We start from the raw sequence: 22501 nt of genomic DNA, 5'->3' as shown, positions 1-22501 counted from the left end.
AAACATAGATCCAAGGTTATTAGGGTTGCATGTATACTTAGGAAGTGTTAGAATGCTCAAAACCCATCAGTGGTATCAAAGCCTAGGCTTGCTTGTCTGATTTTTGTGCAAACTGCTTGAAAAATCGAGTTTTCTGTTTTCTGCTCGTATGAACTCGCCGAGTCCATGGGGGGACTCGACGAGTCCATGACCAAATGCAATCTACTCGTCGAGTCAGTTCATGCACTCGACGAGTAGAGGCTGCAGTTTTCAGAATTTCGGTTCTTGTTGTTGGAAATGGACTAGGAATATTACCCTAAACTGTTTTGGTGTTTTAAAACTTGTTTTAGTTGGTGTAATGTTCATGTTAATCCATTAACAACAACAATTTATCAAAATTACAAGTTTTTAAGGGTAATTTTTGATTCATGAAAGTGTTCATATTCATGTTCTTGATCTTATGATGTTTAGATGATCATAGGAATTATTTGTAACCTATGTGGTAGTTTAATTCTTGATCATAATGTGTCTTAATGGAGTCCATAACTTGTCCTCAGGTTATAGAAAACCAAGAGTCTCACTTGAATTAAAACCATTAAAAGAACACAAGAGTTAGAAAAATGAAGAGTCTTCATTTTTATTACTCTATTTAACTCATAAGTTACAAGAAATGAAAAGTTTTGAAAGTTTACAAAACTTGCCCTCAAGTTTTGGAACAAGTAAAGTCTTAATTAAAACTTTAGTTCCAACCCTTATAATTTTAAAAGTTAAAATTCAACCCTTATACTTATAATATTATAAGTTAATATATATATATATATATATATATATATATATATATATATATATATATATATTTATAAGATCAAAGTCGTCTTACTGCTAGTACGCCTCATTCACGAAGCTAGTCTATAAGGTGGTTATAAGGTTGTTGCCTATAAAATGGCAACTTAATGGGTGTCCACTCTCACCCACCACTTGCTTGACTAGTGGAGGGTCGTTAGCCGAACGGGTAAGACAAGGACTTATAAATTCTCATTAAAAGTATGATGAATATTATAAAGTAACTAAATGTTTTAATAAATTCCCAATCTTAGTTACTTTAGGAAAAATGTGAATGAGGTGCTAATCCATGAAATTACACTTTACACTTTGTCTAAGTCGTTAGTGGAGCGTGTGTGGTTAACCGGAACACTAACTTGGACTTAACAAGGTAGGTAAAGGGTGACTTAATATTTATCATAGTATCGATGGAGCGTTTGTGGTTAACTGGCACATCGATTGTGGGGTAATTTATTAAGGGTACCAAGTAATTTGCATGGTTACTTCACACCTCGTTTTGTGATCCTCGGCATCCCAGTCACAAAACTTAGAGGGCACACTCGAGATTGAAACATGCCTTTGAAAAGTTCATTGAATCTCAAAAGAATCTAGGAGTTTCTAAGAACCAAATTAAATATTTTAATATTTCGACTTTGGTGGAAATTGGTGAATCGTCATTCACCTACCTTTCAAATATGTTATTACTTAGATTACGGCATACCTCTTCTAAGTATAATATATTGTGATTGGGTCCTAGCCTTAATACTACATTTGGGTGTTTTATTAAGGACTATCTCTATATCTAAACTAAACTTTTCTTCTTTTCAGATGTCTGCAAACACTGCTACTTCTGGCTCTAATCCTAATGGATCCTTTTCTCTTATGAACTTGTGTGGGAAAGTCAGTTTTGATGGATCCAACTTTAATGAATGGATCAGAAACATCTGAATGATTACCCGCTACGAGGAAAAAGAATATGTCCTCGATAAGGAGCTTAAGGAGATTGATGAGACAGTTGCTACTCCTCAAGAGATCGTTGACTTTAGGGCACATGAAAGGGATGCCACCAAGGTGGCATGCATCATGATGGCCACTATGACAGCCGATCTTCAAAAGTCCTATGAGGACTACTACCATTTTGAAATGCACCAAGATTCGATGGAAAGATACCATCAAAGTGCACGACAAGAGAGGTATGAAATCATCTCCTCCACGATAACAACTCGCATGAAGGATGGAGAACCCATCACGAGCCACATGCAGAAAATGCAAAGATTTGTGGACTGTTTGCTGAAGCTTAATGTGAACTTCCCCGAGGAGCTTGCAATAGATATTATTTTTCACTCCTTACCTTCATGTTATGATCAATTCCGCATGACATACCACATGAACAAGGAAGAGGTCACACTCAGCAAACTTCAAGGACTCTTAAAGACCGCAGAAAGTGGTCTTAAGGGTAAGGCGGTTGTTACTACTCCTACTCCTACCAACTCTGCCCCTGTCTTGGCAATCGGGAAAGGACGAGGGAAGAAGAGAAAGAGTTCTTCGAAGGGTACCAAGGTTAGGACCCTTGATGGCTCTTCTTCAAGTGGAACCAAGAAAGGTTTCATCACTCCTTCTTCTGACCCAAAAGAGGCTGAATGCTTCTATTGTCATGAAAAGGCACATTGGAAGCAGAACTGCCCAAAGTACCAGCAAGATGTGAAGGATGGGAAAGTTAAACCCAACCATGCAGGTACTTACACTATCTTATCTAATAACTCACCCCATTATAATTCTTGGGTCCTTGATACCGGTTGTGGTATTCATATCTGTGCTGATTTACAGGGACTAAGAAGAAGTGAGAATGTGGAGCAAGGAAGAATAAACTTGATCATGGGAAACAGGAAAGCTTCACCTGTCACCAAGATTGGAGTTTATACTTTATCGCTAAGTAGTGGGTTTAGTTTAGATTTGAATAAGTGTTGTTATTTGCCAGAAATGGCAAGAAATATTATTTCCTTTCATGCATTGTATAAACAAGGTTTCACCTTTTCATTTGATAATGAAGTTGGTTCGATTAATGCTTTCTTTAATAATGTTCTTTATTTTAAAGCATTACCCTGTGATGGCGTGTATGAAACAGTATCTGTGGTTGATAACTTAGGAAATAATGTATTGTGTATTGATTCTGTTAATAATAATAACTTGGATAAAGCATCATTATGACATTGTCGTCTTGGACATATAAGCAAGAAACGCATAGGCCAACTCCAAAAAGATGGAGTCTTGGAGTCATTTGACCTAAAGTCTGATGATAGTTGCGAATCATGCTTACTTGGGAAAATGACAAAGTCACCCTTCACAGGTTCTTGTGAGAGGGGTGAAGGTTTCTTGGATCTTGTACACACGGATGTGTGTGGACCATTCAAACATGCCACAAGGGATGCTAATCGTTATTATTTGACTTTTACTGATGATTACAATAGATATGGATATGTCTATTTGATCAAGCATAAGTCAGAGACTTTCGAAAGGTTTAAGGAATTTAAACAGGAAGTCGAGAATCAATTGGGCAGGAACATTAAGATGCTTCGATCCGATCGAGGTGGTGAGTATCTTAGTTCAGAGTTCCTCGACTATCTTAGGGAATGTGGGATTGTCTCACAATTGACACCTCCCAGGACACCGCAGTTGAATGGTGTGGCTGAGAGGCGTAATCGAACCTTGTTGGATATGGTTCGTACCATGATGAGTCGAGCTTTGCTACCAATCTCATTTTGGGGGTATGCCTTAGAGACTGCCGCCCATATTCTTAATCTAGTCCCTACAAAGAAAGTTGCCAAAACTCCTCACGAGATGTGGACTGGTAAAGTACCTAAACTAGACCACATCAAGATTTTGGGTTGCGAGGCTTTTGTGAGGCGCGAGTCTCATGATAAGCTAGAACCCGGAAGCGAGAGGTGTATTTTCAGCGGCTACCCACAAAGATCCTTTGGTTACCTCTTCTACAAACCTAGTGATAATGTGGTCTTTGTAGCAAGAAGAGGATTCTTTCGAGAGAGAGAATTTATAAGCCAAGGAGACAGTGGGAGGCAAATTGACCTTGAAGAACTTCAAGAGTCAAGCGGTGAAGGAACTTCAAACCCTAGCCCTCAACTCGAGGAGGAAACTCCTGTTGAGCCAATTGACGGGTATGTACCTCTGAGGCGTTCCACGAGAGTTAGGAATGCACCTGAGCATTGCTATGGTTTCCATATTACTGCGGAAGGTGAGACACTTATTAGTGATGAGACACTAGTAGGTCTGGATGAACCTAACAGCTACACGAAAGCCATGGCAGGCCCTAAGTCTGCTAAATGGAAAGAGGCTATGGATAAAGAGATACAATCCATGTATGACAATCAAGTTTGGAACTTGGTTGAGAATGTACCAGGTCGTAAGACTGTAGGATGCAAATGGATCTTCAAGAAGAAGACCGACATGGATGGTAATGTACACACTTATAAGGCTCGGCTGGTTGCAAAGGGCTTCTCTCAAATTCCTGGAGTGGATTATGATGAGACCTTTTCTCCAGTAGCCAAGATTAAGTCTATTAGGGTTATGTTAGCCATAGCTGCATTTCATGACTATGAAATTTGGCAAATGGATGTCAAAACCGCTTTCCTTAATGGAAAGTTGACTGAAGATGTTTACATGAGTCAGCAAGAAGGTTTTGCCAGCAACGAGTACCCTAATAGAGTGTGTAAGCTTGAGAAATCCATTTATGGATTAAAGCAAGCACCTCGCAGATGGAATCTTTTCTTCGATGAAAAGGTCAAGGAATTTGGCTTTTTTAAGAGTGAAGATGAATCTTGTGTGTATGTTAAGGCTAGTGGGAGTATAGTTAGCTTTTTGGTATTGTATGTGGATGACATACTACTCATAGGAAATGACATCCCAACTCTGCAGGAAGTTAAGTCCTGGCTTGGGAAGTGTTTCTCTATGAAGGACCTAGGAGAAGCTGCCTATATTCTAGGGATAAGGATTTTGAGAAACCGGAGTAAAAGACTAATTGGACTTAGTCAAAGTACATATTTGGACAAGGTGTTGAAGAGATTCAGCATGCAGAACTCCAAGAAAGGAGAGTTACCCATCCAAAGTAACGTCGGATTGAGTAAGACACAAAGCCCAAGTACCGAGGCTGAGATAGCAGAAATGAGTCAAGTACCTTATGCTTCAGCAGTAGGCTCGATCATGTATGCTATGACGTGTACTCGATCTGATATAGCCTTTGCCTTGAGCATGGTTAGCATGTATCAGGGGAATCCTAGCAAGGCACACTGGACTGCGGTAAAGAATATCCTCAAGTACTTACGGGGGACTAAGGACTAGGTCCTTACCCTCGGTGGGAGTGATTACTTGAGAGTTGTAGGGTATAGTGATGCTAGCTTCCAAACTGATAGGGATAATTTCCGCTCTCAGTCGGGCTGGGTCTTTACCTTAAACGGAGGAGCAATCACTTGGAAGAGTTCCAAGCAGGAGACAGTGGCTGATTCCACTTGTGAATCAGAGTATATAGCAGCGAGCGAGGCAGCAAAGGAGGCAATATGGCTAAAGAACTTCATTGGAGACCTTAGAGTTGTACCAGCTATAAAGGAGCCTATGGAAATTTTCTGTGATAGTGAAAGTGTTGTTGCCTTAGCCAAGGAACCAAGGGATCACGGTAGATCTAGACACATCGACAGAAAATATCATTTTATCAAACATCGCATAGAAGAAGAAATCCTCGTGGCAAAGAGGGTATCATCGGATGAGAACCCAGCAGATCCCCTCACGAAGGGACTGAGTAGGGTTAAGTATCTCCAGCATGCTCGGAGCATAGGGCTGAAGGATGATATAAGTTTTAGTAGTTAGATAAATTATGAAATTTGTAAAGTGTAATTGACATTTGATGATGAATAAAAGTTGTGTTTATTTATGAGTAAAGTGTTACTATCTTTTGTCAATCGTTTACTATATTTCTTTTGCATGTTTTGACTTCAAGAATAATTATGTTTGGTATATCATATTATTCGAACCTCCACAGTCGGTCATATGTCGGAAGTAGGTATGAATCAAGACTGTCATGATTGGTTGCAGAGGTCTAAGGTGTTGGACATGGCTACAACAATCATGAGTGTTCATAAGTTCTGAGTATTGGAATCAACCCACGCTCACTGGAATCACTTCATGGAATTTTATCTCGAGTGATCGTGAGACGGTAATATCATATAAGTCTTCAAACCTAGAGATATGATTTGTTACTTACGAGTTGGTTATGCATTGATTGTACAAAAACGCATTGGTAACTCGATGTTATAAAACGTGCTTTTGTGTGTAATTCAATAAGTGGTAGAACAAACATATGAGTCGAAGTTTATCTGTTCCTTCTTGGATTAGAAGCTGATATCTGGGCCCCTCGATGATTTTGTTTTGACCCATGTACCAGGCCCGGTCAGAACTAAGTTGATGTGTTCAATTAAGTTCTTTGTCAAACAAATCGGAAATCGGGAAACAAACTGTTGGACAATAAGTAAGACATTGTTCCATGTATTTGTCTGGCTGATATCTAGAACAGAGGATTATATGATCACTTATCTTAAATGGCGTATCAACATCTTCTCAGTTCCGAGAGACCTTGAAAGAGCTATGATTGCCGATCGGTTTCTGAAGTATTGCAGTTATAGTTATTAGACTTATCCAAGTGGGAGACTGTTGGATAAGGTGTCTAAGTCCATAACTATTTCTGGTAAATACTTGACCCGACCCAGCATGGTCCATTTGGGTTGCATGGCACCATGCAATTGGATAAACAAAATGAGAGAAATAACACATATTGTTTATTAATATATTATAAGTTTTAATATATTAATAATATTATTTAATTAGTTTTGATCAAGAATTAATTTAGAATGAATTAAGTGATCAAAAGAATAACTAATTAAATATATGGGTAGATTATGTAAATCTTCCATATCTTATATAGTGGGCTAAAAGGCTCCATGGATTATCAAGTTGGGTTCCACCCATAGGATGCTCCATGGAGTTAACGCATGGGTTGAGAAATGAAGAGTCATGTTACATTAGGGTTTTACCTAATGCAACACACTATATAAGGACCATGTCTCTCCCCAAAATCGGCTACGCGTGTGATACACAAGAGAAACAAGAGGGCTTGGCCGATTTTGAGTGTGTTAAAGTATTCTCTCAAGTTTATACTTTGCATTTGGTGTTGTGTGAAGCATTTGAGGCATCACACTTGAGGTGCTAGGCTCACAAGGTTTCAAGGAACACTTACAACAACAAGGTATGTAGTTCTATCTTTTATACAAAGAAAATAGTACCCCATGTATGCTAGATAGGTTCATAACCTTGGAAAAACAACTTTGCATGATTATTAGACAAACATAGATCCAAGGTTATTTAGGTTGCATGTACACTTAGGAAGTGTTAGAATGCTCAAAACCCATCACTATAGGACTACATGTGTTTGTTGATTATTGATTGTTATTGTATATGTCAACATGTTATGGTTGTTGGGTTGAGTCGAACCAGCTTATGCTGAAGGCCAAGATACCCAGGGCGGTCTGGATAGACTGAAGGCCTGCGAGGCGGTCCAGTCGGGCCAAAGGCCCGAAGAGCGGTCCAGATAGGCTGAAGGTCCGGTACAGTGGTCCAATCATGTTAAAGGCTCTAAAAGCGGTCCAGTCATGTTGAAGGCTTATGTATGCATGTTGTTATTTGTATAGATTTGTGTGTGGTACTTTCGGGGAACTCACTAAGCTTTGGCTTACTGTTTCAGTTTATTGTTTCAGGCACTTCGGATGATCTGGGGAAAGCAAAGGCGTGATCGTGCATATCCTTCTGATTTTTAGGTTATTGGTTTTTGGGATACTCTGACTTATGATTATTACCTTTGGAATAATGTTTTGTAAACAATTATGGTCTTTGGAATGGTTTTGAAAAAATAAAAATTCTACTCTGATTTTTGGGATGTTACATCGTAGGGTTGGATCTGGCTTTGTGGTGCAAGTTGGGGTTGGGTTTGGCATTGTGGGGTAAGATGGGGTTGGTTTGGTTAAAGATGCAGTGGCGAAGCCAAGATCAAAGTAAAGGGGTATCCAATTTTTTTTAGGGTAACCCAATTTTTTTCCGAGGTGCTTGGGTTTCCCCGGTTCGGTTTCGGTTTTAAACCCAAATCTTAATCGAATCCTTAGCTAACCTCAAGTCTTGTTATATAAACATGAAATTGAAGTATATTTTGATACTTGAATCGATGTGGGGCTCAAAGTAGATATCAAATAAAGCATGATGAGGATAACAGGTTTATATAATAGAAAAAAATGGTTGAGTTTACATGTGTTTAGCGATGTGGGATAGAATAGCTGGGAAAATAAAACAAAAGTAAACAAAGAATATGTAAGAAGCGAGAATTGATCTTGAGACCTTTACTTCAATAAGCCAACGCCTTAACCAGCAAACCAACTATTTGTTTGTGTTTGTAAGTGGAGGGATGCGTATATATACACTATACCGATTTTTTTTTTAGGGATACGTAAACAAAAATTACACTACCGAAAAAAAAATTGAGGGGTATCTCAGGTAGCCCGGGATACCCCCTTGGATCCGCCCCTGGAAAGATGATCGGGACAAGTCTCAAAGTTGTAGATCATGTTGGGGGTAATATTTGACAAATGCATGAGATAATATTGTTGAACATTTTGATATTAAAATTGTAGAAGGGATTGAATAAGGGCATCAAGTTGGTGACAATAATAAACTAGAATCGGCGGATCGAAAGCGATATTTTCTTAGTTGGGATGGTTGAACTAGAAACACAGGATTTTCTTCGACCGGATTTTGCGGTGGGGTTGTTGGGATCCATTTTTGTTGTAAAAAACTAATAATAAATGAAATAGATAGAAAAACAGAAAATATGGTGTAAGTTTGATGGTAAAAGTGGATGGATATTTATAGAGTTGTAAATTGGTATATATATAATTCTTGACCGTTACAAAAAAAAAAAAAAAAAAAAAAAAAAAAAAAAAAAAAAATCTTAAACATTCTTGAGAGTTGGAAGAAAAAAAAAAGAAGGGAGAAAAGAGATAGAGAGAATGCAGGGAGGAATCCTTGTTTGACGAACCACTGCACCCACATGGTGTGGTGAACCTGGTGCGGTGAAAGCTCCAAGTCAGCAAAACCATATCATGCGGTGCTCCTACTTTGGTAGGTCTAATAGATGTCATTAAAATAAATGTATAAGCATCCACACCATTTATATTACTAGCAAATTTTGAGTTTTCCTATCTTTGAATTATCATATTGTTGTTGTTATTGTTGCCATTTGACAATAAGTATAAGAATACTAAATAACAAAATTTATAAGAGTAATAATGATTAAAAAATATAACAAATGTTTTTAGGTTTTCAAGCTTATGTTATATGTACATATGACATGGGTAGCGAGCCAAAGTGATAAAGATAAGGACCCTAGCGGTGATGAGGGTATAATTTTCTGACGAAATTTGATGATTGTTCCTTGTGGTTTTCAAGGTATGACATTCAAGACAAACTATCATAAACCCTACTTGATTAACCTTTTGTATCTCTATGTGAAAGTCGTTACACATAACTTGTGGAAAGTTAATGAAAATGCATGTAAAAACAACCTAAATACGTATGCATGAGTGTGTGTAAGATGAAACAAAGTGTAAAGAAACGATGCAAATCAGGAAGACGTCAATTTGACCTGATCTTGCAAGCACCTAGGGTAAAATGGGTGCAGAATTAGACAAAATCAACATAAATAAAAGTTGTTAGAAATTGAGTTTAATTAGACAAAATCAACATAAATATAAGGAGAAATTGAGTTTAATTAGACAAAATCAACATAAATATAAGGAGAAATTGAGTTTAATTAGACAAAATCAACATAAATATAAGGAGTTTTACCAAACAATAAAAAAAATGCTATAATTTTTTGTCACCATATAAACTAATTTCTAACACTTATTAAAAAATCTTATTTTGCTACATGAAACTAATAACCACAAGTGCTTTTTATTTAGAAACACAATCCCAAACACCAGTTTGATATTCTTATAATTTTCATACTTAGTCGCGCTTTTTATTTTGAATCACAATCCCAAACACCCCTTTGATATTCGTATAATTTTCATATTTAGTCCCTATAGTCATATATTTAGTGAAATAATAAAAGAGACAAAATGAGAGGTATTTGGTCATTTTACTCAGACATTCTAACGAAGTTACGTGTTTAATTTAACCAACTAATTTTACCAATAAGATAACACTCTCTTAAAAAGATCAACCCAACAAACAGATTTCAATCAATAAACGAAAACTTATGGCGCAAATTTTGCAAATCGCAAACAAAAAAGTAAACCCAAAGGTGCTTGTGTTCATTCGTTTGGCATGTGAATGACACAACGCAAACACTTTCCTGCAACCATTAAATCGAATGCTTTATTTATGTCTTTGAATGGAAAATTATGCGTGATGAGGTCATCAATCTTGATTTCCTGTGCATACAAACAACAGTTGTTTTGTTACATTAACAAATTCTCCCATATTTGGAATTAAAAATATATATATATATATATATATATATATATATATATATATATATATATATATATATATATATATATATATATATATATATATATATATATATATATATAGTTTACCTCCTTTAAATACATGTCGATTAAAGTGGGAATATCTGATTTTGGTTTCCATCCTCCAAAAAGAGACCCTTTTAGTGTTCTTCCAGTAAGAAATAATCCATAGTGACATGCTACATTTGGGTTTGTTTTAGGAACCCCAAGAGTAACTGTCACACCCCACCCCTAATAATTAATTAATGACAAAAATAATTATCTCAAATGGAATTTTTTTAATGATTAAGAGATTAAGAAAGGAGTTAGTTAGTTAGTTAGTTAGGTTGTTACATCACAGCAAGAATGCAAAGCTGTATTTATCATCTCAGTGTCTCCAATGCATTCAAATGAATAGTCTACACCACCATCTGTAAGTCGCTTGATAGCCTGAAATCATAAATAAATATATAAGAAATCAATTATATTAATCTTATTATTATTATTTATTATATTAACATAATAAACATAGTATTAGCATACCTGTTGAACTGTCTCATCAATGTCATTTGGGTTGATGAAATCTGTTACTCCAAAAGCTTTTGCTGCAGAAATAATGAAAATTCATGATTCATCAATAATTTTTATACTAATGACTAATCACGTGTTGTGAAAATAAATGGTGTGTTATTATTACCTTTGTCTTTCTTTTCAGGATTAGTGTCCACCCCAATTATCCTAGATGCACCCCTTATTTTAGCACCTTGTGCAACCTAATCAATTGAAATTTCAATTAACCAATAAAAATGTTATAAAAACGGGGTTTAGATACTTACAGATAACCCTACAGTTCCCAAACCAAAAATGGCAACTGTTGATCCTTTAGAAACATCAGCAACATTCCAAGCTGCACCCAAACCTATAAAAATAAACAATTTTGTTATCTATGAAAAATGCAAAATCGGTCCTTGTGGTTTGCCATTTTCTTTGGTTTTGGTCCCTCAAATTTCAAATTTTCAAATTTGGTCCTTTTGGCATACTTTTGTCGCGGTTTTCATCCCTGTTTCAACTTGAAAAGACTATTTTGCCCTTACGTAACTTCTTTTTGATTTTCTTTTCAAATGACTAAAAAAAAGGGTCCCTTATTCAATACAACTTAAAATTATCTAGAAAAGACATCAGAAGGGCAAAATAGTCTTTTTCAAGTTGAGGACGGACCAAAACCACAACAGAAGTATGCCAAAAGGACCAAATTTGCAATTTAAAAAAATATATATATATATATCACAAGGGCAAAATAGTCTTTTTCATTTTGGGAAGGGACAAAAACCACAACAAAAGTATGCCAAAAGGACCAAATTTGCAATTTTTAAAAAAAATATATATCACAAGGGCAAAATAGTCTTTTTTCATTTTGAGAAGGGACAAAACCCACAACAAAAGTATGGCCAAATTTGCCACTTTGAAACTTGAGGGACCAATTATGAAAATTTCTGATTTACAAAGTTTGTTTACCAATACCTGCTGCTGTTCCACAACTGAGGAGGCAAACTTTTTCTAGAGGGGCAGTTTTGGTGATTTTTACAGCACATCCAGAATTAACAACTGTATATTCACTAAAACTAGAAACAGCACAATAGTGATAAATGGGCTTCCCTTTGACAAAAAACCGAGTTTTTTGATCACTATGCATTACACCTTTTCTTTCTAACCCTAGTTTTTGGCAGATGTTGCTTTTTCCAGAAACACATTGCTTGCAATTCATGCATTCTCCAATGAACAATGTCAGAACATGGTCACCTTCTGCAAATTCAGTTACTCCTTCCCCCACACTCTCCACAATCCTGCAATGAAAAAAATACCAATGTACTTTCCAGAATAAATGAATTTTTTTCTTATTACAGCATTGTATTTTATTTTCTGATTATATGTTATGACAAGTGTTGATACTTACCCTGATGCTTCATGGCCAAATATTCTAGGAAATAGTGGAGGTTGTGCCTGAAAAGAATTGAAATCCAGTTTTTATACATGAATGTTCAAGCTAAAGAAGACTAATGCAGTATTTACATGAAGGAATATATACAGAATGTATACTCTAACTAACTACAGTCTCAAAAACACTCCAAAAGGATCATGATACAACATAGTTTGTGATGATGACAAGAGGAAAATAGGTAATATTGCATTTAAGAGAAGCCCCACAAATAATAATGAAATCTCAAATGGAAACTGTTGTAATACAAATAGGGTTAGAGTAGTAATTGAAATTTCTTCATTCACCCTTACAATTATACTTCCTCCCTAAAAGGTCAATTTATCGTATTAGAGTAATGTAATTCTCGGATACATTGAGATGAATTTCAATGTATTCTACAGTTTAGAAGATCAAATGCAATAGCTAACCTGAGAGAGCCAAGCGGTGACATCGCTGCGACAAAGGGAGGTGGAAACAACCTTGATCCGTATTTCCGACGGTTGCGGTGGGTTGACTTCCACCTCTTCAATCACCATTGCTTCCCCTGCCCCCGATGCCACCGCAGCTGTAAATGTAATAGGTAGTTAATTTTCAGAATCATCACCAACCGCATCTAATACTACCAAATAACGATTTGAAAAGAACGGAAATTACCTTTGCATTTGATGACTCCTCCAGGGTTTTTGGCAAAGGTGGAGCTTGCTGACGACATTTTCTGTTGGTACGATTTGAATGTTTAGGAGGATGTAGGCGTATTTGTAGGGTGGATCGGAGGGGAAACATAGTGGTAGGTTGGTGATCATATGTAATCTGGTGATTGAGGTTTGGGGTAGGTGAAGCAGGAGGAGTGATGAAAATTGGACAAGTAAGTGAGTTGTACTATGTGCATAGATACGTCATCTTATGAAACTAAAAAAAAAAAAAAAAAAAAAAAAAAGGAATTATTTTGGGAAGTTTTGATAAAATCAAATTGATTTTATTTTCTTTGTTTAGAATTAGAAAATGTGAAAAAATAATTCCATTCCATTTTTTTCATTGAAATTTTTGTCCCGAAATACTAACATTATCTTCACACCAAGAGTTTTAATATCATTCACATCAAAACGAATAGCATATCAACAACTACCTTATAATTCTTCGTACCAAAAATAAACTCGACTTAGCCACATCACTTTGAAAGAAGATTTACAAGAAGAATTTATTGGAGTGATCAAATATTAACAAGAGTAAACTTCAAATTTGGTTCTCGTGGTTTCTTGAGTTTTGCAATTTTAGTCATTATGGTTTTCAAATTATAAATTTTATAATTTTCATCAGATTTGGTTGTGGATTTGGTCCTTCCATTTAATAGGCCTTAGTTTACATACGTTAAACCTTGTAAATTACTATTTAGATCTTTATTTTGTATTTTTATTAATATCTTTATTTTATTCGAATTATTAACCTAAAAAACTCTAACCCCTTTATTTAGCCCAGTACGTCTTTCCTCTTCCTTGTGTTCCCCACCCTTCTATTTCCGACAAGACGCATTACCACCGATCTTCTTCATTCAATGTTTCCGAAAAAGAAACCCTAGCCACCACCGTTACTAAGTCTGAAGAACCATCACTACCTTCGTTGTCGTGTCTAATTGTATAAACCATACGTGTAAATGATCTTCTTGAAGTTTCTAATACTTTGTTTAAAGTGTTCTTTATTTGGTTTCTTTTAAAAAAAATGCAATGCTATGGTTTTTTGAAATTTTTCTGATTTTGTTATTGCTGATATTCTTTGAAATCCGAAAATATGATGAATATATTGCTATATATGAGGTTTTTAATCAAATTATGAATCTAATTTTCTGATATTGTTGGTTGAGTTTATAAGTCTAATATTTATGCTTGAAAATCTGATCTAAATGTTTATGTTTGAAATCTGATCTTACTTGGATGTTTATTTTTTCTTATTTGTCTTGAAAAGGCCATTGGAAAAAGTGATTAGGAGAACAAAGAGAACATGGTCTAAATGATAAGGCATGAGGTGCAGCTTAAGTAACAATAATGATAATAACATATAAAAAGAATACGGATAATGACTTAAAAGGGTAATGTACTTTTTGATTTGTACGTATTTAGTCACTGACTTTTTTTCGTCTACGTTTACCCCCTTCAACTTGTTAAACTGTACACATTTTGTAACGCTCTAAAAATTCCAACCAATTTAAACTTTTCAAAAACAACCCAATTTCATAAAGTTAACACAAAAAGGTTTTCAATACAATTATTATCAGAGTATTTCCCAGAAACCACATCGAAAACACATAAAACCCGATCTGCAGGTTCATAATAACGATAATGAACTTAAGCATAAGTTATACTTAAAGTAGGGTAATCATAACTCACTAACAAGGGGGGGGGGGGGTTTAGCTAGGAGCCAGGATCTGCAGGGGCAGAACTTCTGAGTCAAAAGCTCTTCTTCTCAGAGCCTTCTGGCACTCCAGGCTTCGCCTCTAACACTTGGGATGTGCTAGGGAATAAGAGGGGCTAAGGAGGGCATTTGAGAGAGAAATAATGGTTTTGGTGTAAGGAAATGAGGTGATTTGCGCCTCTATTTATGGGTTGAGGGATCGCATTACGCGGGGCGTAACTTCAGAGAATGCGGGGCGTACCAATCCCTATGCTTGGCGTATGTGGGCCACGTGTCGAGATCCGGTGGGAAGGCGTGGGGAGGAAGCAATGGTCAGGATTGTGCCACGTGTCAGCCTCACATCTTATCCCATAATTTAATTAACTTCTAAATTCTGTAACTTTCACATACAAGCTCCGTTTTTGACGTTCTTTATATCCACGCGTAGGTAGCGACATGATCTACAGCTTTCGTTTAGACTTTGTTGGCTAATTTTGATTTTATTTTTAAAGTTATATTTTAACAGGCTAACAGATAAAGTCCGTTAAAAATTCATAACTTTGTCATCCGACGTCCGTTTTCGTCTGTCTTTATATCGTTGAGCTCCTATTAATGAGATCTTCGATTCTCATTTACTAAAATTAGATTTTCGGGTTGCATACTACTATGTCAAATCTTAGAAAAATCATAACTTCCTCTAACGAAGTCAAATTTGGACGTTCTCTATATGCATGCTCTCGGTTTAACATATACTATGAATTTCGTTTAGATCGCTAAAGCTAAAAAGTATTTTATTGCAAACTCACTTTTTACGACACATAGCGTCATGCCGATTTTGTCGCAAAACTCCAACGGGTCATAACTTCTTCGTTATAAATTGGATTTCATCATTCTTTATATCTCCAGAATTCTTGTTACGACTACTTCAACTTTCTTTAGAGATATTGGGTCAAATCTTCATTCTATTTTTGACGCATATTTTTATTATTATTTATTATATCGTTATAAGCATGTATATTGCACATAAATCACATAATACTCAAATAATTCATCTTCATTACTTCAAAATAGGTTACAATTGTTGACCCTAATTATTACATTATTATAATAATGTTTAGCCTAGAAACGCGGGCGTTACACAAATGGACTTCATGATGATCATCAGACGCCCCATACGTTGTATGAATCTCATCAACACCAGCATAAAGTTATCTTGTGCATGACATATCATATTAGCAATCTTGTTGATTAGGATCTTATTTATGCTTGGTTTTGTTTAAATCCCTAATATGTAGGGATTTCCTTATATTAGTTTTTTTATCCTAGTATATAAGTTATAGGGTTCATTGTAAAAAAATGGCTTTGTGCATTCTCTATTTGTGAGAGTTTTATTGAAAACCTTAATCGAAATAAGTTTTCGATTAAGAATTTGTGAAGTCTTTTCTTGTGTTATTACTTGTTGTTCATCTTTAAGATCCAACATAAGTATTGGAATAACCAACACTTATAGATCACTTCAGTGATTCTAAGATGATAATATCTTATATTCTTCAAAAGGAGATGCATGAGACTTTAGTTATGCAGTTTGTTATGCATTGGTTTTCTCCAATGTTGTTCGTAACTAGTAGCCATAAATAGAATGTCCATGTATGACATGATGTGTAGACTGAGTGTATTTAGTCAAAGTTTATTTGTTCCTTCTGTCTTAATAGAAGAAGTGATATCCCTTGGCCCATTGATGATTTGGTGTTGACATCAAATGTATGGTCGTGATGAGACTAAATTGATAATGGATCAATAGTACAGTTTGTTGTGGTCGATGCAAGTCTATCAAGAAACATAATCTTGAACGGTAGAATTTGACATCTTTGCATGTCTCACGTTAATATGGATATCAAAGAACTAAAGAATATTTGATCAGTTGTCTAAGGGCTATATCACAACTTGGAGTTGTGAGTTCGACAATGTTCATTGGATGGAACGCTCCTTGTTATGGTAGGTAATATTATAGCATATTGTTGTTGTGACTTGTGCAAGTAGGAGACTGTTAGAAATAGTGCACATAATCACAAGTTGGTAATATTACTTTTTTCGATAAGGTCCTTTTGGGTTACATACAAGAAAGGTTTAAGCAATATTTGACAGGAAATAAATAATGAGGATTTAGTTTGTTAATTTATTAGTCATGTTAATAGAAATTTGTAAATCCTTAAGGTTTTAAAGTGAAAAATAGGGGCTTAGTAACCAAGCAATTATTATAAGGAAACTCTGATCCCACCCCTATAAATAGAGGTGTATAATTAGCCTTTGGGGTTGCTAGAAGCAACCCAAAATTCGTCACCGCTCTTTTCTTCTCTCATCTCTCGGATCGGCTCGTCGACACAACGCGTCTCCTTTGATGACGCAACACGTTCAGTTGCAAAAAAACCTAAACTTTTAGGGTTTGTGTTCAGAGTGTTCACATGCAATGGGATGCCAATGATGGTTGTTGATGTTCTTCTTAGGTGCGACTACGAAAGAGGAGTTCTGGTTTGAACCCTCTCCATCAAGCATAAGAAGATTTCATAGGTATGTTTGCTTTGTTCCTTCTATGTATTTTGAGTTGCATGCTATTTATGGATATGTGATCCTAATGGTTGGAATTTAGTTATCGATCCATTGCTTCTGTTGTTCGTTTATCTTTGTTTTTTGGACCCCAAATCCCATTGGTGTACACCCTAGCCACCTAGGTGATGGAGACAGTGGGTTGATGCCATAGACTCGCAACAAGCTTCTTTAGGGTTTAGGGTTTGTCATTGTCGTGCCTTACTATAATGTTAGGATACACAACACCATGAGTGAAGCCATGCTATCAACGAGTAGATGTGAAACAAGCAATCATGAGACCAAGTAGAAACTTATGAGATCAACTTTGGAATTATCCAAATGATTAACAATTTGATGGGAATGTCAATGAAAATCTATATTACCATCTTTAGAATTTCTCGACTATATGTCACACATTCAGCAGCACATGAAAGTACGTTACCCTAATAGGTAACCATCAAAATTTGAGTTACATAAAGAATGATGCAACTGAATTTGCCCAATTCACTTGGCATTTTGCATACACCCTTCAACTTTAAAATACAACAAATCCATGCAACATGAACTATGTTTCTTTAACCGCATTCATATTCTTATTGTTTTGTAGGTATCTATAGGTTCTCATTATATTATATAAGAAGATTTACAGTCGCTTTTTCCTCCCAATCAAAAATCCAAAATCAAACTATTGCCAAGTATTATTATTATTATACTGTTGGCCACGATTCCCTCCCATTGCACCACCACGTCCACCGCCTCCCTGAGAATAATTCGGTGGGCCGACCCCATAGCCGCTAGTCCCACCACCACCACCAGCACCACCCCGACCATAACCTTGAGGAGGAGGAGGGTACGGGCCGCCGCCACCGCCACGGTTAGGGTGGTGGTTGTATCCGGCGGAAGGGTTGCCGCCACCCTGCGGGTACCTGCTTGATCCGGCAGAAGGACCACCACGAGGCTTCCCATAATGGTGGCCAGGGCCACCTCCTCCTGCCGCCACGAGCTGAGGCTGACCACCACCATGCATGGGTGGTACAGCTGGCGGTCCTGGCCTCATCTGCTGCTGCATTGGTGGCGGCAATCGCGAATGCTGCTGCTGTTGTTGGTGTTGGATTTTCTGACGCTTTGCTGCTTCGTCTTGTTGTCTTTGTTGCTGTCGCTTTTTCTTGGTTTGAAACTCATGTGAAGATTCATATTTTGGCAAACTAAACAAAAAATTCAAAATAATAAATAAATGCCAGGTGTCAATCATAATATGACATGGCAGGTTTATTAAAAAAGTTAAAAGTGTACATACCTCTTTGGATCACAAGGTAATGGATCGATCCAGAAATACTCTGCATCAAGTGCATCCTTGGCTGATATTCTCTTTATAACAAACAGACACGACATAAATTATACTAGTAAAATATAAATATAAAATAACCTCCAAAATCCAAATGCTTATACTAATATTTTATTTGTGAAATTAAGTGGGGATACCTGAGAAGGATCAAGGGTGAGCATTTTCTCAAGCAACTCCAAAGCATTTCGGTCAAAGCTATTATAATAGTGAAAATGGGTTAAATTTTTTGAAAACCAGTTTTTTATATTTAAAATTTTATAAAATATATACATACTGTCTGAAGACATCTCGAAGACGCCTTTTTATAGGTCTTGTGGGCTTGAAGTTGTTGTACCAAGGAATTTTAGAAACGCCAGGCCAGTTATTCTCATCGGGGGCCCCACACAGTTCAAAGATTTTACTTAGTTGCTCCGGCTACATATTTGCAACAAAAATAAATAAATATATTACTATATATATATATATATATATATATATATATATATATATATATATATATATATATATATATATATATATATATATTAAGATTAAGTGAGAAGAGAAGAACACTTGACTTGCCTCATCTTTACCAGGGAAAATTGGTTTCCCATGAAGAAGCTCAGCAAAAATACATCCAACCGACCACATATCCACAGCTGGGCCATACTTTGTGGTCCCCAGTAGCAACTCCGGTGGTCTATTAAAAATTAAAATAAATACCATATCCTACTTTCATTTCTTTCTATTATTTACAACATTTTTTTGTTTTTTTGAAAAAACTTGAAAGATTTTGGTGTGTGTGTGATACCTATACCATAAAGTGATGACACGATTTGTAAGATTCCCATTGTGATCATTTGAAAATGAACGGGCAAGCCCAAAATCTGCTAGCTTCAAATTCCCTTCATTGTCTATTAAAAGGTTAGAACCTGTACAAAAAAACTATGTCATTTACTCTACATAATAATTAAATTAAATTTCATTTTTTACATCTATATATATAATATATTATACCTTTGATGTCACGATGAAGTACTTGATTTACATGACAGTAGTGAAGGCCTGTCAAAAGCTGTCTCATATAACACTTTAAGAAATAGCAATAAGTGAGTATGTAATAATAATAAATAGATAATTAAATAAATAAATAAATACCTTGATCTGTGCAACAGAAAACCTCATCCCAGGGCGATCAGCAAGGCCAGTTAGATCATGATCCATGTACTCAAAAACCATGTAAATTCCCCCCTTGTATTTATTACCATCTGCAGACAGATTTTATATATATATATATATATATATATATATATATATATATATATATATATATAGAGAGAGAGAGAGAGAGAGAGAAGCACTTGCCTGGTCTGCCTTGGTCATCTTTCTCAGGACCTAAAACAGAAACATCAAATGTCATTATAAGAAAAAAGAAAGTAATATTTATTTTTAGTATACATGTAAAAGTAAGGGAGAATGGAAAGATTAGTTAGAAATTGAAGTTACCTGGAGAAGTAACAATCTCTTTGAGCTTTATGACATTCTCATGATGCAGCTTCTTTAGAATTTTGATCTCACGAATGGCAGTTATGGGAAACTGTATTTATAAAGTAGATTTAGATTTTAGAAATACTTGTTTAAGTTTAACATTAACAATGTGTAGAGGAAATAAGGTTCTTACACCCTCCCTCTCATTGTCCATTCGTATCCTCTTCAGAGCAACAATTTCACCTGTTCTGATTTCTCTAGCCATGTATACTTGACTGAAAAAAAAAAAACATCATTACAACACCAAAACTCTAACTTCAGGAATAATGATCACAATCATAACAATAGGGGTTAAATGCATGAAATAGCAACCTACTTTCATTGATTGGTTTATTATAGCATCATACTTTCATTTCATCATATTATAACATTGTAATTTTACAACTATACCCAATGTCATCCAAGAACTAAGATTGAAAAATCAGTAGATTGAATAACTTCTCTAAAAGAAGTATTAAGATCATTAGATAAACATTCTGCACAGGAAAAGCATCTATTGAACCTGCTTCAAGCCATGATGACTAATCAATCAATCTTTGAGGTAAACTATCTTTATAGATGTAGTAAAGGAGTTGACAAGATCAAAACCAATAAGATATTGCCACATAGCACATGTCAATCGAGAGATCATGAGCACAGACAAAACAATGCTTACAAGTAGATGCACCTACTGGCATATATCATATATGCTTATCAATTTTTTCCCCTCTCAAGCCCCTTTAATGGTAGCATCAGGTTTAATACAAAAAAACAAAAAAAAAATTGAAACAATCACCAAAAGATTGTGCATAACCCAACATTTACTTGAATCGGATCCAATAGGGCTAAAGGACCTCAATTTTGGATATCAAACATCATACTGAACTAACTAATGCAGGTATTTAGACATTTCACTGCCAATGGTAAAATAACACAAAAAGGTGTTTCATGTACTATACTTTGTTATCTCAAGTAAGAAGTAAATAAAAACACAACATATATCTTTCAAGCTCTTATAAGGAAGGAGATTAAACAAGTATGATGATATGACCAAATGTCCTAATCTGCATAACATTTAAAGACAAAAAATATTGTATGATATGGAGTTGGATTAAGGGCAAACGCCAAACAGCTACTACTTAAACGCTTAGCACCCAAAAATTGTTCCCTTGCTAGCCTTTAGAATCTTTCACAGTCTGTAAATTGTGCTTTAGCACCAGATAATCACCCTGAAAGAACAACTGTTGTAACTAAGACATAATCAGGAGGTTTTCACAGAGGAGCTACGGCAGCTTATAAATCCTTTATCATAGCCAATATTCACATTATTCGAATTCGGTTTTCAGAAAGATACTCGATAAGTTTGACTCCAATGAAAAAAGGTTCCTCGAAGATTTTGTCGTTTTAGCATGATAATAGACACTGTTTTACCATGAACTGTTTCACAATGTTGTGCCAAGTGTAAATTTTGGATTCAATTTGGGTACAGTGGCTGAAACACATCCTATTAATATAGTGGCAGGAAAAAAAACAACTGGCTTAACTTCTAGGTCAAAAGAACCCCCTGTGTTTTGTTCAGATATTGTCGCCAATAACCAATAACCAATTACAAAATTGAAGTTGATAAAGATATGTTAAACTTTGATGATCAAAATCAGTATCGCAAATGATGTAGCGACTGACCCGTAAGTTCCTTCACCGATCTGTTCCAATTTCTCGAAACAGTCAACACTTCGGGATCCCCATGCTGGAGATTCTGTTGTATTCAACTGTCCCGGTGCCGCTAAAGCCATAGCTACTCCGGTAGGTAGCTCCGGCGCGCGTCCGACGTTACAAAACTGGAATGGGAGGAAATTTTAGGGTTAACGTGGGACTGAAAGAAAAGGGGTTCCTACTTACGTAAAGGATGCTTAAATGCTTAATTACGCTTAACTTGTTTTTGTCGGACCAAATCAGCTATTTCTTCCCGAGTTAATCATAAAAAATATCAAAATGGGATGGTAGGGGTGTTGTTGGGTCATTATCTTCGGGTTTCAGCCGGATCGGATCGAGTTCATGTTGGGTTTTTGTTAAATATACCTTACAATTAACATTTTGTAATTAACTTTAAAATTTGATATTTTGGTTTGGCAACAAAGTGAACTTTCACACAACGTGTTAATGGATTAATGTGTTTGAGTCCTAGTGATTTAAGACCATCTCCACATCCCTAATATTACTTTTTTATATTATTCCTATAATTATAGTGTAAAAGATAACGCAAACACTAAAATCCTTCAA

At 35.8% G+C, this 22501-nt stretch overlaps 2 protein-coding genes across 2 annotated transcripts; both read right to left on the bottom strand.

The window, feature by feature from the left end:
* Positions 1-10029: 10029 nt before the first annotated feature.
* Positions 10030-13295, bottom strand: LOC111877021 (alcohol dehydrogenase-like 6). The gene is made up of 10 exons (XM_023873573.3): positions 13054-13295; positions 12828-12964; positions 12376-12422; positions 11943-12265; positions 11258-11340; positions 11119-11194; positions 10965-11026; positions 10776-10871; positions 10512-10673; positions 10030-10343 (listed from the first exon to the last, which is right to left on the bottom strand). Exons 1-10 carry the CDS (start codon positions 13109-13111, stop codon positions 10224-10226), a joined length of 1164 nt encoding a protein of 387 aa, XP_023729341.1. The 5' UTR covers positions 13112-13295; the 3' UTR covers positions 10030-10223.
* A 4556-nt stretch (positions 13296-17851) lies between these two features.
* LOC111877035 (cyclin-dependent kinase C-2) lies at positions 17852-22148 on the bottom strand. Its single transcript, XM_052764363.1, has 12 exons — positions 21905-22148; positions 20376-20457; positions 20201-20291; positions 20060-20089; positions 19853-19962; positions 19712-19784; positions 19506-19626; positions 19277-19394; positions 18990-19129; positions 18853-18910; positions 18668-18738; positions 17852-18575 (listed from the first exon to the last, which is right to left on the bottom strand). Exons 1-12 carry the CDS (start codon positions 22012-22014, stop codon positions 18056-18058), a joined length of 1524 nt encoding a protein of 507 aa, XP_052620323.1. The 5' UTR covers positions 22015-22148; the 3' UTR covers positions 17852-18055.
* Positions 22149-22501: the final 353 nt, after the last annotated feature.

The sequence above is a fragment of the Lactuca sativa genome, chromosome 5 (genome assembly GCF_002870075.4).
Source record: "Lactuca sativa cultivar Salinas chromosome 5, Lsat_Salinas_v11, whole genome shotgun sequence".
NCBI lineage: Eukaryota > Viridiplantae > Streptophyta > Magnoliopsida > Asterales > Asteraceae > Lactuca > Lactuca sativa.
This window is presented reverse-complemented; position numbering and strand designations above follow the sequence as displayed.